This window comes from Pygocentrus nattereri, chromosome 4 (genome assembly GCF_015220715.1).
Source record: "Pygocentrus nattereri isolate fPygNat1 chromosome 4, fPygNat1.pri, whole genome shotgun sequence".
Lineage (NCBI taxonomy): Eukaryota > Metazoa > Chordata > Actinopteri > Characiformes > Serrasalmidae > Pygocentrus > Pygocentrus nattereri.
The window spans coordinates 32,036,007-32,052,427 of record NC_051214.1 but is presented as its reverse complement, the minus strand read 5'-3'; the positions used below and the strand labels follow the sequence as shown (position 1 = coordinate 32,052,427).

Genomic DNA, 16,421 nt, shown 5'->3' with positions numbered 1-16,421 from the left:
TCCAGTCCCAGTCTCAAAACTGTTCTCAAGACCATAAACTCACGGTCTTGGTCTTGTATTCATCTCGGTAAGTTGGTCTCAGTAGTAATAAAAATGAATGCAGTTATTTTCATGTTTATTTGACTGGAGGTGGTGATTAAGCTTTAGAGAAGAAAGGAGCAGAGAGTAACCCAACCATTGCTTTCAGTTACAGTGCAAAGTTTGACAAAGTCTATAATATAATAGTTATTAATAATTATAATATATACATTGCTGCTGTCGGAAGAAAACCTCATATCTCCATTTCAGATCATGTTTTTCAGTTTTTGACATGATCTGAAAATGCCTGTTGTTATGTAAATTTAATGATAAATGGACCAAAAATGACCCATTATTTGGGAAAAAATCTGGTTCCAGATTTTAGAAAAAAATGCTTACCTAATAAGGTTAGCTTACCAGATTTGAACACAATGGTTAACGTTACTAATAGCTAGGTTAGCTAGCTAGTGAGTACTGACAATTTTCAGAATATAGTAAGTAATTGAATTACACTTTTTCCACTTTTTTGATGTGGGTGAATATGTGTAGCAGAGAAAAGCTACAGTTTGGGATGGGCTGGTCTGCATCGTGTAACTCTCGGTCTGAAAACGAGTCCCACTCTGGCCCTCAGCCATTGGTTCTGTATTTCTGTGTTGGTCTCTGTGATTGACTGTTGCCTGCCCGTCTATGCGTAAATGTGTGGGTGAAAGAGCGTGCATGTGAAACATACGAATTTAGTGGTAAACAGTCTGCAGTGGAATCGCTGGAGAGTGGCCTGGCAGCTGCCTGTTGGCCTCCCACGTGGAACTGGTGTGTGTGGCGCTCTGTCTTTCATCTCTCTCAATATGCCTCCTATTCACAATTAGCATGATAAGCTTTCACCAGCTTTCCATCAGAAAGCACAAAGCTACGCCTGGACGTGCTGAGTGAGCACCTTGGGCTTCACATGGAACTGGGCCTGCAGTCAATGTGTATGTTAAAGAGAACTTGCTTGTTTAAGTCCACATCATCTGGCAGGAGAAGACACTCACATCTTTGAGAATTAAAGGGAGATCAGGGTAATTCGTTAAAGACACAAGTGAGAATTTGGATTAGCTTGTGTTTAGTGAGCTACAGCATTCTAAGCATTTTAGCTGTATGAGAAAAGGTCAGTCGGTTATGAATCAGTGAAGACTGTCCACCTGAATATGATATGTAGGCCCTGGACAACACTGTGCTGACTGTGTTTATCTGTGGTGGTCATAAAATTGATCTGTAATGTTCAGCAGTTCTGCTCGCTGCATCAGATTGGCTTTTGTTTTACCAGTGCTAGGTGATGATTGGGGACATGGCTCTCTGTGATCTCAGACCATTTGCTGTTCATTTCAGAGCTATATGCATGTATATATATATATATATATATATATATATATATATATATTTATGTGCCTCTCAGCCAAAGACAGTTGTCTCTAAATGTTCCTGCTATCATCAAGCCAAGAAAAAAATGTCTAATCCTCTAATAAAAAATCTGCAGTGATAATGATGGTGGCAGCAAATTAATCAGAGTTATTAGACTGAGAAGGTGGAAAGGTGTTGCTGAAGAATGTATAGTGCTGTCCTAATCATCTGGAGGATGGTGTTGTTTTTATTTTGTTCCTGAAGCTGAAAACATTTTTGATTAAGCTATGTGGATGATCATACTCAGAGCTCAGTCAGAATTATGGTGGCTCTCGTTAGATCTACCAACAATAGGAGAGAAACAGAACGAATATATAAATTCATATATCACAGCAAAGGAACTGGAAGAAGCCATTAAAAAGTTAAAATCAAATAAAGCCCCAGGAAGTGATGGATTCCCAGCCGAATGGTATAAAATGTTTAAAAAGGAATTAGAACCAATGTTATTAGCAGCATTCAATGAAACCTTAAAAAAAGGCAAGATTCCTCCCTCTTGGAGGGAAGCAATAATCACAGTTCTTCCCAAGGAGGGGAAGGATAAAGAATTCTGCCAAAATTATAGACCAATATCAATATTAAATTGTGATTATAAGATATATACGACCATCCTGGCTAAGAGACTTGGAAAATTTATGACAGAATTAATTAATGAAGACCAATGTGGCTTTATTAAGAGGCGTCAAACACAAGTTAATATAAGGAGGACTTTACATATAATTGAGGAAGTAACGAAAAGGGGAGAAAGTGCACTGCTGCTCAGCTTAGATGCAGAAAAAGCTTTCGATAGCATCAGTTGGAAATTTTTATATCTTAGTTTAGAAAGATTCGGTTTCAATATAGATTCAGTAAACATAATTAGAACACTTTATCAAGACCCGATAGCGAGAATTAAAATAAATGGCAGTCTCACGGACTGGTTTAAACTGGAAAGATCTACTAGACAGGGCTGTTGCTTATCACCAACTCTCTTTGCAATATTCATAGAGCCTTTGGCCCAAGCAATAAGAGAAGATGAAGGTATAGCAGGGATAGAAGTAAAGGGTACAGAACATAAAATTGGATTATTCGCAGATGATGTTATGATTAGTCTAAAACAACCGGATGTCTGTCTTCCAAGACTTATGGAAAGACTGGACTCATTTCACTACTTGTCAGGTTATAAACTCAATGTGACCAAAACACAGGTGCTACCCATAAACTATACCCCACCCCAAGCCATTCAACAAGCATATAAGTTCAAATGGAAAGCAAAAACGATAAAATATCTAGGTGTAAATATTAGTAGTGACTTAACACAATTGTACAAAATTAATTTTGGGACTCTAAATCAAGAAATCCAAAAAGATATGGATAGATGGTCAATATTAACATTGGATTTTAGTTCCAGAATAGAAATCATAAAGATGAACATTTTACCAAGAATCCTATATTTATTCCAATCATTACCAATAGACATCCCTGCATCACAATTCAAAGAATGGAATAAAAAAATCTCACGTTTTATTTGGGGAGGGGGGAGGCCAAGGATAAAACTTACAACTCTTCAGATTCCCAAAGACAGAGGAGGATTAGCTTTACCGAACCTCTTAGAATATTATTATGCGGCACAGATTCGACCCTTGGTGTATTGGTGTGATCCTGAATACACAGCAAGGTGGATAGATATTGAATTGACAGGAGAGGGTTACCATATTCAAAGTGTAATTGCTAACAGGGACATGTTTAGAAAATATAAGACCATGCTCGATTCAGTTACTATATTCACTTTAGAAATCTGGTATATGGTAGTTCGGAAATACGATTTGGAGAGGGAAATAAAAATTCTGAAATGGCTGACGTGTGATTCTAAATTTAAACCAGGGGAAATGGATAGAAATTACAAACAATGGATGAACAAGGGGATTACAGCAATATGCACAATAATGGAACAGGGCAAAATGAAAAGCTTTCAAAAACTGAAGAGGGAATTTGGATTGGAAGATTGTGACCAGTTCAGATACTACCAAGTTAGAGATTTCTTTGAGAAGAATATAAAGCCAGATCTTCCCCATGAGATAAACCAAATTACAGTACTAATATGTAATGCATATAGGAACATTGCGGGGAAAGTTGTATCATCATTATACCAGGGACTGCAGAAAAACAGAAAAACCTCCACACTGTATATAAGAGACAGATGGGTAAAAGAAAGCAAAATACAGATATCTGAGGAGGACTGGTTCAATATTTGTGAAATTCAGCAAACCACCACCAACTCCAGGATGTGGAAGGAATTTTGTTGGAAAAACATTATCAGATTCTTTATACTCCTAAATCAAAAAGCAAATTTTCAAGTACACAACAAACATGCTGGAGAGGGTGTGGAGAGCAGAATGCAGGTCACAGTCATATATTTTGGGAATGTAATAAAATAGCTAACTATTGGAATGTGTGGGTGGGCATTAGAACTATTTTGGGGTATGAGATACCAAAGACATGTAAGATACTATACCTATGTAACCTGACAAAGGACATCATACAGCACGAGGACACATATTTAGTAAAAATTCTGTTGGCTGCAGCCAAGAAGGCTATTACTAGGAAGTGGCATAAAGAGGATCCTCCCACTCGGAGGAACTGGTTGGACACAGTCGAGGAGATCCACGGAATGGAACGTCTTACACACAGATTGAGACTCCAACAAACAAAATTCAACAGGAAATGTAAGAAATGGGACGAATGGAAGTCACACAACAGAGACACCACAAGAATCTTTGAAAAAGACGATATGTGAATATTATTTTTAAGATTGTGTATCCCACTGACACTGTTATGTTCTGTTATTGTTTTTGTTTTCTCATATATAACGAAAATAAAAATTTGAGTCAAAAAAAAAAAGAATTATGGTGGCTCTAAGGTGAGCGTAACTTTTTCTAGGTTACTATATTTGTTGAAAAATATTTTAATATGATGCCTAATAGAAAATATTGCTGTGCAAAAAAGACTACCTAATTTACCAGTTAGCTTAATTTAGCTGCTGACAGCTTGATAGATTGGACAGATAACTTTTGATTTACACTGCTGACATTTGTGATCATCTTGTACAGCCAGTTTATGTTTGAATGACATGTTTCAAATGTACTCCTTTATGTGCTTCTAAATTTTCATTGAAGAAACAAGAGGCCGTGCATTACAGTGGTTTTGTCACGGGCAAAGCAGAAATTATTATTAGATTGTAGTAATTTTGCAGTGTTCAATGCAGAAATCTTCACTTTATAGGGCAATTTTGCTTATCAAATTACCACTGGAGTCACAATGTGAATTTTCATTAGTGCCTTTTTGCAATTTGCAGTCTCATACTAGCACCAAGCTAACACTGTCTTGCATCTCTTTTCCTAAACTCACCTACTCACTCTGTTAAAACACCAGCTGCTGCTCCCAAACAGTGCATGATATGTCTATCACATAGCCATGTGGGATTCAGCCATATGTGCACAACTCCCTTTTGGGCAAATAGTGCACTTTTTTTTGGGTGCAGAAACATGAATTTCATAACTTACTTAGCACTTATAAATAGAATTAAAGGAGCCATTTGAGATTCACCCTGGGTTTGATGCTATATAAGGCAGCTCTGACTGAAACATGGAAAACTAAGGCATTCATTCAAGTGACATTCAAGTTTTTATATTGCAGTTTTACTTTGAATCATACAATGGCCTGTAATATAGCCGGTTGGCTAGCTGATCAGCCTATTTCTGGTTAAGAAAATAAGTTGATTGCCCTTTGGATTAAACTAAGAATATAAGTAAATAAGTGCACTCTATTCACGTACTTGACCCTCATCAGTGTCCCTTTGCTTTAGAAGCTGATATATTCATGCTTGCTCTGCTACCCTGGCCTATGCAGCATTCGCTCCTTCCGCCTGGCCGCTTTGCTGTGGCTTCATTAGCGAGAATGGGCTGTCTTTTTGGAGAGGGGAGTATATCACCAGTGACAGAAAGTAACACAGTTATCTCTTGGTGAGGAAGGGATCTGTTGGACTGGATCTGGGTCGGTTGGCCCCTCAGGGATTGCTCCCTTACTACTGGCCCCTGACACAGGGGGCCAGCAAGTGGAGGCCCCTGTAATGAGGTCCTCTGCATGCATCCCTCCGGGGTCCATCACTTCATTTTAGCCCTCTATCCCTGTCGTCCTCTCTGCCAGTCCTGCAGACAAGAGGGAGGAGGACGATGGAATACAGTTTATTCAAGCGAGGAGAGAAGCAGCCACCTTTCTGCTTCAAATGCCAGTCTTTCTTTCTCTCTCTTGTTTTCTCTATCTCTCACGCTATCCCGGTCGCTCTCTTATGCCTTTTCCCTTTCCTTGTGACTGCAGGACTACGTACAGGGCCTGTGGATGGGGTGCATTTGGGATATTTATGTCCCTCTAAAGACATTTCTGTTACAAATTGTGCCCTGATTCGTCTCCTCTGCCGTAATGTCCTCTTTGTTTGTCTATTTTTATACCTGTTTGAGGAGGCTGCAGTTTTTGGGCTGAGCTCAGCTTTCCTGGTACCACTTCTAAAACCTCCAGCGAAGGTGTCTGTACAGCAATTTATCAGCCTGATACGGCTTACTTCTGCCAATCTAAAGCTTTGTGTGTTATAATGCCAAAGCTGCAGTTAAGAAATTAAAGTGGCTAATTAATTAGTAAATTAATTAATCAGCATCTTTGGAAGTTATTCTTGGAAGAGTTGGATTTACCCATTCAAAAGTCAAATACCAGTCTTTATTTAGTAAAAATGGCATCGTGCAAGCTAGACATTTTTCAGGTTCAGGGGAAAAAGAAGAAAAGCTTAACAGAAAATGACACAGAAACCTCAACAAATAGATATAATGTCAAGTTTTTAGTATTTAGTGTATCTGATCTTTGCCTTTAAAACAGCTTTAATTCTTCTCAGAAGAATTCCTTTTTTCCGTTTTTCAGAGAAATCTCCAGGGATATTTTTTTCAGAAACTCCAATTCAGTCTTTCTCATGATTTCACAAGTTTCTCATGATCCAAAAAATCCCAAACACATTCAATGATGTTGAGAGATGGACTCTGGGGTGGTAATTTAATTGTTCTGAGAATACCAGCAGGTTCTTTAATTTCTCTTTAAATTCTTTATTTAATTTGTCTGTTTCTTTTTCCAACAGCTACTTAACACACACACCTACAGATCCTTTCAGACCCATAGCTTTGACTTTTCTCTTCACAGTGGAAGGATGGACAGAATCAGATTTTTTAGATGTGAAACAACGATAAGGCTTGATTTTTTCCTTTTTAACGAGCCGTTCTAAATACGAAAAATCATTACATTACTTCTTGGCTTTATGATGGTTTGGGGGATTGTTGGTAGAGGCTGTTATGTGCAGTGGTATGTATGTACTGTTTACCTTTCCTCTGTGACATATGAATCATATAGCTGTGGGTGGTAGGTGTTGTAGGTGGTGGTAGTTTAAGAACAAAAGTTTTAGAACTAAAGAAATAAAAGTGAACAATTCAGAGCAGGCCACAGCTTGATTTTTTTTTTTAGATAATTTCCTTTTCAGTAGGTTTTGTGATTATTTCTTTTATTCAAATGTAGTAACCCTATTCATACGGCAGGTTCTCAATGTGCTGCAAGCTTTGTGAAAGTGGAAAATTACTCACCTTTGTTACTGTGTGCATCATTAATCTGCTCCAGTGGATCTCCTGTGGATCTCTACTCTATATTAAGTGCTTTTCTTTCCTTTTTTCATTTGCAGAGACCAGTTTCCTTTTGGGTAATGCCCAGATTGTGGAATGGCCTATAGTGTACAGTAATGACGGATTCTGCAAGCTGTCTGGCTACCACAGGGCTGAGGTCATGCAGAAGAGCAGCACGTGCAGGTGAGTGGATTCTTGTTGGCCATTCATTATCTGACATCAGAGCTAGTTGATATTTTTGTATTAAGAAAAATCTCAGGCATATTTAATCTTGTACAGAAGTCTTGTAAGATTTCACTTTTCTTACCGTTTCCCATGTTAGCAAACATGTGATGCATTTATGCATTCCGGTCCTTGCATGTAATTTGTGCATGTTTGCTACCTGTGACAACTGACTGCATGACTTCAATTCTAAATATGATCAATACAGTGAGAGCATGTAGAAAAAACTTTACTGTAAACATGACGAACAAATCTGTCTAATCATCTAATCATGCTATTACGAAACTGATGGAGAAAGAAGATTTATACTAAGCTTACCTTAATATATACCATTCTTAAAAGAAACATCACCAGCACTTATTTATTTTAAAAGTAGCACAGCATGTGAAGCATGATATTCTAAAGAAGAACTCAAAAAGTATTTCTTTTCAAGCATTTCTTTTCCGACTACGGCCTGAGTAGACTGATAAATCAATGCGTGGAGCCAGTTATTTATGTCAGTGTTACTAAACTCCTTTGCGGGATGGGGAAACTAAACAGTAGTGGACACATTAATTAGTAAGCTTAGCATCAGTATTGTACTGGGCATGTGGATGCATCTCATGGCAAGTTATATATGTCATGAACTGAAAATAACAAAACTACCCACTTTACTGTTATTGAGATATGGTGAAGTGTTTGATTATGGGACCAGCAGTGTGCTGGAGCACACAATGAAAGCCAGAATGACATTGAGAATCTGGTAACTTCATTTACATAAGTGAATTTTTCATCAAACATGTTTACAGAACAATTACACGAAGAAGACTGCTAGTCAGTAATAGTGAGGCATAGTGTGAATGGAAAAAAATACAACAGCAGTTTTTTCCCATTTGCCTTATCTATATGTATTCTAATATATTCTAAATATACTCGGAATATGTAACATTTTATGTATTACAACTGCTGAATACATTCAAGAGTATTAGTATTAGTATTCAGCCATCACTACTTTCTCAAACCCAACATTACGCTACAGTCCCAAACACCACAAACAGGTTTAATTTCGGCCTCCTGTCACTCCAACACCAATCACGAGACTTTTGCTCTGTCAGATTTAATCACCTAAACTTGTATCAGCAGAGCATCAGTCAGACAGAATCAAACCTGTACTGTGGCATTGGCTGGGTCTGTAACCTGCTCGCTAAACTAATGCTAAGTTAGCTGATCAGGCTATAGATCCAACCCCCAGGTGACACTGTATACTTCAATTATATTTGGAGACATTTTGAAGGTATTAAAAAAAGGGATACTGCCCAACCCCAACTGGTACTGCTTTCCATGGAAATTATACAAGCTGTTTTTACGCAATTGATCACTTGTGTCAGCAATGAGGACATCTTAAACCAGCTGAATTCTGTAGTTAGAAGGGGTGTCTCAATGCTTTATCACGCTAATATATATCACCTGTCGGGCATTTGAATGTAATTTATTAATTAAATTTAGAAGTGAATGTAATGGGCATTTTGCTTGAAGTAATACTTGGGGAACTGTAAGAGAAAGCGCTACCAAAAATTGCATCTCAAAAAACATTTTAGTCTGACATCACTTGAAACAATGAAATGAGCCACGTGTGAAAATGCCTCAAAACACTCCTGCTAATGCTAATATAATTCAGTTACTGTTTCACTGTGGAGCTGAGTGCCCACAATAACAGAAGAAAGCACTATGTCCTGTCCCATTAAAATTCAGTGTTTATTTGACTTGAAGACATTGCCTGACTTGCATTTGAAACACATTCCCTTAATGCGTTTGGAAAGCTAACTCTATTGCAGTGGAGCTACTGGTGCTGGTGCTATTGTTGGTTAGAAAAGCACACTAAGCTTTTCAGATGATATAATTGATGGAGAACTTACAGAAGCAAAAAAGCTGCAGTGCAAGGTTTGATATTTTTTTATTTTTATTTTTTTTAAACACAGAAATAAGGGCCCGTTCACAGTCAATTACTCTGGCTGTTCTACTGTGTCTGAATGAAAAGCCACAGTGTCAGTGTGCCTCTACTTGCTGATTCTACCGGTCAGTGGTGACACAGGTACAGAACTAATTAACACTTTCTCTGCAGTGCTGGAGGTAGAAAAGCCACACTTCTTCCCCTGCCTCAGGGTGGTGGCTCTAAATTGACCTGCCTCAATTCTGTCCTGCAGTGTTTGGAGCCACACTAGCATTGGCCCTGTGCTATTTTATTTATTTTATTTCCTCTGGCTGCTTACATGCTAAATTTCCTGCTGTTGGCTCAGGGCCATCTCCGAGTGCCTTGTTACCGCCCAATAGGACCAGGAGACTGTGTCACTCGGGGTGGGAATGGAAACACCCCCCACCAAAAGTGATAGCCAAGCAACTGTGGGCACAGAAAGGTTTTTAGAAACAGAGCTTGTGCGATGCTTCGTCAGCTAAAGCAATAAAAATCCTGAAGATCTGTTACTATATCCTGATAAAATGCCCACCAGTTACAGCTCTGCACCCCTCAGAGAAGTCATTATGCCTCTATTTCTGCTCTTACAGAGCCCAACATGATGAGCAAAGTATTAAAACAAGCAAAACTTTGAGAGAGATGTCTTTGTTCTGAAAAGTTTACTAAATTGTTTATACAAGCCTGGCAAGCTTTTTTCAGAACTGCTCATCTGCCAGGCTGTAATCATGCTGAGAGAGAGAGAGAGAGAGAGAGAGAGAGAGAGAGAGAGAGAGAGAGACAGAGAGAGACAGAGAGAGACAGAGAGAGAGAAAGGGAGAGAGAGAGAGAGAGAGAGAGAGAGAAAGGGAGAGAGAGAGGGAGAGAGAGGGAGAGAGAGACAGAGAGAGAGAGAGAGAGAGAGAGAGAGAGAAAGGGAGAGAGAGAGAGAGAGAGAGAGAGAGAGAGAAAGAAAGGGAGAGAGAAAGGGAGAGAGAGAGGGAGAGAGAGAGAGGGAGAGAGAGCGAGAGAGAGAGAGAAGCAGCCCAAAATAACTGCCTACCATTCTCCATGAGCCATAGCCACCTGTCTGCAGGTTCAGACTCGGTCTTAAATATCCCCCTCTACCCAATCAAAGAGCGGTGACTGTTGCCATGGGGACAGCAACTTTCTGATTTCCCCTTTATATAAAACCACTTTGGAGAACTTTGTGACAGACCTGATAGATGGCTAAGAGAGAGAGTTCCTTCTTACTGATGGATCTTTTGCCATTTGAATTTGCTTAGCAACTGCATGAGCAGAGGATCACTACACACAAATATTGGACAGTGACACAATGCACTTTAAATTTGAAATAGGATTATAAAGAAATTCCACCAATTTTTCCAAATGTCTGCATAATTCAACCTTTTAGATGTAAGCAGAGTTTTAATGTAAAGTGATGTGCTGTAGAGAAGCTTGCAGGCAAATGGGAGTGAAGGATATTCTTTACAGTGGTGGTGAAAGGAACCAGGGTTTATGATGTTTATGCAAAAGTGTGGGGACCACTGATCAAATGGACATGTTTTGTTGATTGTCTAAGTGAAAATAAGTTAACACATCTTCTATAGAGAACACACTTCTGGACATTTTAATGCATGATTGCTTTTTATTAGTGGAATTTATCATATTGGGGGAAAAATAAAACTACCGAAATGTGTCCTGTGCAAATGTTTTGGCACATAATATATATCCATATGCTGTTGGTTAAAAGATTTGCCATAGTTAAGTGTATCTCTCTATAGAGAACGTGTACTTATTTTTTACGTAGAAAATCAGCAAAGTGCAATTTGACCTTTCACAATGTCTCAGACATCAGGAAATATATTTGCAACCATTTTGCATCATAACTTTGTAATATAGCTTTTAAATGCTTCAGAAGCTGGTTCCTATCAACACCATTGTGAACAATTCTACCTACAAATTTCTCTTGAATTGTATGTCAAACCAGTCTGAATGACTTTGTTTACATCTTAATCATTTAAAAATCTAATTTACAGTTTATACTTTGTATGCAAAGCCTTTAGAGTCATGGGAGAGTCTTATGGGCAGATGAGTCAAAGATTAAGCTGTGGCAGAGTGATGAAATGAGGAAGGTGCTGAGAAAAAAAAATCCTGCTCATGGTCCAAAAAATATCACTTCATCTGTGAAACACAGTAGCACAGGTCTCTGCTGCTGCCACTGAAACTGGCTCATTTATCTTTATTAAAGATGTGACTGCTGACAGCAACAGCGGAGTGAATTCTGAAGTGTAAGCATCTTAAGTGCTCTGATCCAACCACATGCTTCAAAACTTAGTGGATGGTACTTCACCTTATAGTAGGACTATAACTTAGTTAAATAATTTTGTGGTGTCCAGATGTGGAATATTATTGACTGGCCCTGTTAAGCTCCTGACACCATGAACACCATTCAGCAAGCATTTCACTTTCTGAGGAACTGAAAGTGGCTGCATTACAGACCTGCCAATGCTTTACCAGTAAAGATAATCAGTGTCCAATGGGTCACAGACTATTTAGTCAACCAAGTGCTAAAGAGAGACACACTGTTTAAGATTGATCCATTTGTCCAATAACTGAGATATTAGAGGGAAGTCCTGTATTGTTCTTTCCATATGTGTTTTATTGTTACTGTTTTATGTGTGCAGATCCAAAACAAATCACACAGTTGATTACTCGCCACACTGCGTACGTGATTTATGCCTTAAATGAATACCTAGCGCCCTCATTCCTCCATGTCCATTTTTTTCAGATAAGTGACAAACTATCAAAACGTTCTCTTATTTTGTCACTGTCAGTAAAATATTTTGATACTTGTACACATAACTGTTTGCATATTTATTTGCTTTAGATTTAAGTGCTGAGTTAATAACCTGAGTCATGTAAGATTGATTGGTGAAGCATCCATAAAATCGTTAATACAGATACATTAAAGTAAACTGTACTGAGAAATATCATCAGACATAAACCAACTGACAAATCCAGAAATCCACATGCTTAGTCATACTTTACAGTGCAATAGAATCTGACAATATGTGCCATCAATCCTGCAGTCACTGTTTTATTGGAAGGGTGAGTTGGCTTCATTGCTCTTTACTGTTGGCAGAGTCATATGAGATTAATGCATACCATGGTTTAATGTATGAATATACATATAATTTTACGCAAACATTGCATTACACCCTGCAACCTAGAAGGATGAGCAGTTTAGATTGTGTGTGTGTGTGTGTGTGTGTGTGCATGTGCGTGTGTGTGTGTGTATTTGCACAATTACATGAATGAGCATGTCTTTGCCAGTGCATTTTCTAATATTCAAAATAATCAATTGCAATTAACTGCATTATTTTGTGTAGTGGATTGTGTATCTTACTTGCTCAAATTTGACAATATGATTTTTTTTTTCTATTTAAAAAGCTGTGAAAGTTCTGAGTACATGAAATAAGCCTCTTCACAGTTTTTTCATTTCGATAACTCAATGACAGTTTCATCCTGTTAATGCAGGATTCACATGAACATAGATATCATCACCAAAATCCAGTGAGGGCAGTGGCTGCATGTTCGGTCATATACAGTCATATGCAAAAATTTGGATGCCTCTTGTCTAATTGCATGTTTTTTTTTTTTTGCTTTTCTTTTTCTTTTTCTTTTTCTTTACATCTTCTACACACTTTTATGGCATTTTTCTGCAACTTTTAGTGCATGTATATATATATATATATATATATATATATATATTATGTAGGGGGAATGTGACCTCAGTCTTGTTTTGGTCTCGGCTGCTCCTGCTCTCGTTACTAACTTGGACTTGACTCAGTCTTGGCTCAGACTTGCCTCCAGCAGTCCTGACTACAACACTAGTTAACAATGTGGGAAAAAAAAACAAAACAAACAAACAAACAAAAAACAACCATTTATCACATTACAATTATTTATGCATTAACTTCACCAATATATAGTACCAATATCAAAATGTTTGCTCTATTTAAAATCTGTTTTGATTTTGTGGAGCAGGTTAAGCATAGTCCTTGCCTTCCGAAAGGATTTGAGTATCGGTTCTCATTTTTAACATTTAATTTAGTCCCAAGACTAGCTTTAATCTGTGTCTGGAAAGCAGACCTATTAAGCGGGTTTAAAAGCAATAAGAGTGAGATCAGTGTTCCTTGAGCGGTCAGGCTGTGTGTGTTTACCCAGCCTCCTCTGTGTTGAAGACAAACAGTGCAACGGTGGGATCTGACAGCCAGCATCATCGCCCACCCCGCCCAACACATGCACCCTCACAGAATTAATTGACACTGACAGATAAGGAGTTTGTTGAGCGGATGTTTGTGCCACACAGGTGTGCGCACCCACCTAACTCTCTCTGTCTCTCTGTGTCCCTCTCTCTGTCTCTTTCTCTCTATCCTATTCCATTTCTCATCTGCCTCTCCTTTCCTCCATCCCTTCTCACTCCCATTCTTTTCTTCTTTCTCTTTCCCTCTTGGCAGTTTCATGTACGGTGAACTGACAGACAAGAAGACAATAGACAAAGTCAGACAGACCTTTGATAACTATGAGTCCAATTGCTTTGAAGTGCTGCTCTATAAGAAGAACAGTGAGTATTACAAGCCACGTCGCAGGCAATCAGGGTGTTTTTAAGGCTCTTAGCTGGGCCTGCAGCCTCTGTATCAAGGGAAAGAATGCACAGGAGCTTTTCTGTCATCCATAAGAGGGCTTTTTTAAAGTGCTTATTCATTTAAGCCATATTTAAGCTGCTCTTCACTTACTTCTCATTCATTTTCAAAGCTTCAGAACCATTACTTGAAGAGTATTCTGGAGGCAAACCCAGGTGGAAATAATGAGTTTGGTCCCAAAGTACCTTTTTAACATAGTCAAAAATGCATATTATGAGTTCTTCAGTGTTCTGTTCAAGATTGTCATTTTACAAAGACACGAGTGAGCAGCATATCAAAAAGTTCCCATTAGCCTTAAGGTAAATATTGAACTAATATCAGCAACTCTGAATAAACAAAGTTAACCCCAGCTAAATTTTAGAACTTTTTGGACATTCTTGCCTAAATGAGAAATTTAACTATAGCTAAATCTGTTTTAGACATGATTTCTTGTCTCAGTGGTGCCACAAAAGTCTCTGTAGTGAGATTTTCCTTTTTAAAGACTAGGAAAATCCCCTTATGATGATGTATATTGAAGGTGGGAGGAACTTTTTTAAAGCTACAACTGCTTTCGGACGGGCTTTTTTGTTAACTGATTCAGATGGCAGCCACATAGCTAAAGTTATTGCTAGAAACCTGAATATCTTATCACAGCCACATAACTGTACTCTCTTCAAATTATTGTTACAATAGAAAGAATGAATTACACAAATGATACAAATGACTCATCAGATAAAGACAACAAGCGAAAAGTTAAGGTGACACGATAGTAACATGGCTATAACAATATCCTCAAGTTTAGTTGTCTTAATGATTTTGTTCAATGGCTGAGGTAAGAGTTTACACTAATGTTAGCTTGTATTTATTAGCCTGTAGCTCAGTGGCTAGACAGTCAGGATTGGTTGACACCACAGGGATTCCCAACAGTTGTTTGATGTATTTGCGTAATGCATGCTGGGCATTGTAGTGAGAGGCCAATAAAATATATTTTAAACTGATGAGGAGCACAATACTATGCTATGGAATATTACACAACACTACAAATAACATATTAACCTCTAATTTTGGACCAGAATGCCTCCTTAAGTAGTGGTAATATTGAGCATAACCTTAAGAATTGTGTTTCAGATTCTTTGAAATGAATTTCTCCCAGTCCTTCACAAATCTGCCACTTTACCATAGAGTTCACTTCAGAGTTTAATAATTTCTGACTTGGTTATAAATGATCACCCTTTGTGTGCTGGTGTAATAGCTTAGAGAACTAAAATTTACTCTGTTTCCAAATGCCTTTGCCTCTATATTCTATACGATAAGGAACTTAGAATGACTAACTTAAATAATGTAGCTGTTAAGGCCTAAAGTCCTTATTTCATGCTTTCCATTAATCTGTGTAGGCACTTAAATGGTCCTAAACCACTTCTTTAAGATAAGCCAGTCTGGGAAATCCTGGGCTTAATGAATGCTTTAGGCAGCTACGGAACAGATTCCTAACGAATCAGCTGATGAAGTTATTCTGTAATTTCTCTTCTCGTTTTCTCATGTCTTTAATCATTGTTTCTAAACCTCAACCCTCACTTTATTTTTCCAACTTTCTTTTCTCCTGATTTCACTCCTCCAATTCCCTTACTCTCCTTCTGTTCTTTCACAACCATTTATGTCATCTCGCCCCCTTCTCTCCTTTTATTCCTCCTCTCCTTGGACCCGTCAGGGACCCCAGTGTGGCTGTACATGCAGGTGGCTCCAATCAGGAATGAGAACGATAAAGTGGTTCTGTTCCTCTGTACATTCAAGGATATAACCGTCTTCAAACAACCCATCGAGGACGAGACCACAAAAGGTAAGACTCTTCCATTTGCTGATCTGTTGAAAAGGCTTTGACTAGACTTAGGTGAAAAGTTCAGTGAGTAATAACTTCACTTACGGACTGAAGAGGGAAGACGGTTCAGTCTCCTGTGTCTTAATCAAGAATTGTCATGAAATGCTGAAGTTTTGCTTAGGAAACTCTGCAGGTTTAACTCGACCGCACTCGTCATGTTGAATCTGTGAGTTGCTAATCAGGGTTAAACAGCTGGGGAACTCCAGTGTTGCTTGCCCGCCACAAAAAGAGGCTCAATTTCCCACTTTTCTCTTGTCACATTCTATGCCACATAGTATTAGTTGCCTTTATTTTTTCTAAATATCTTATCATGATGAATATTTTATCTAGAGGGGCCTTACAATGCATTCACATATCAGATTACACATGGTGCTCTTTGGCAAAGTGTTTGTTTGGTGTCTTCTTTACTACACATGCATTACTCCCTCACGCTCTCATTCAAATTCAGGAGTGCCTTAATAATTACAGTGCTCCACTTTAAAAATGTATGCAGTGTAAAAGAGCCATTATAAAGTCAATTAGACTTGCTGCTTCCAAGCTTGTGTGTTGCTGTGAGCTGCAGC

At 38.3% G+C, this 16,421-nt stretch overlaps 1 protein-coding gene across 1 annotated transcript in view; it reads left to right on the top strand.

Annotated features, from left to right (window-relative positions):
• The window catches only part of kcnh5a (potassium voltage-gated channel, subfamily H (eag-related), member 5a), a 152,195-nt gene that overhangs the window by 11,138 nt on the left and 124,636 nt on the right, over positions 1-16,421 (top strand). Inside the window, exons 2-4 of the mRNA XM_017710492.2 lie at positions 7,205-7,328; positions 13,818-13,924; positions 15,691-15,819. Of these exons, the coding sequence (XP_017565981.1) occupies positions 7,205-7,328; positions 13,818-13,924; positions 15,691-15,819 (360 nt within the window). The remainder of the gene's footprint in view (positions 1-7,204; positions 7,329-13,817; positions 13,925-15,690; positions 15,820-16,421) is intronic.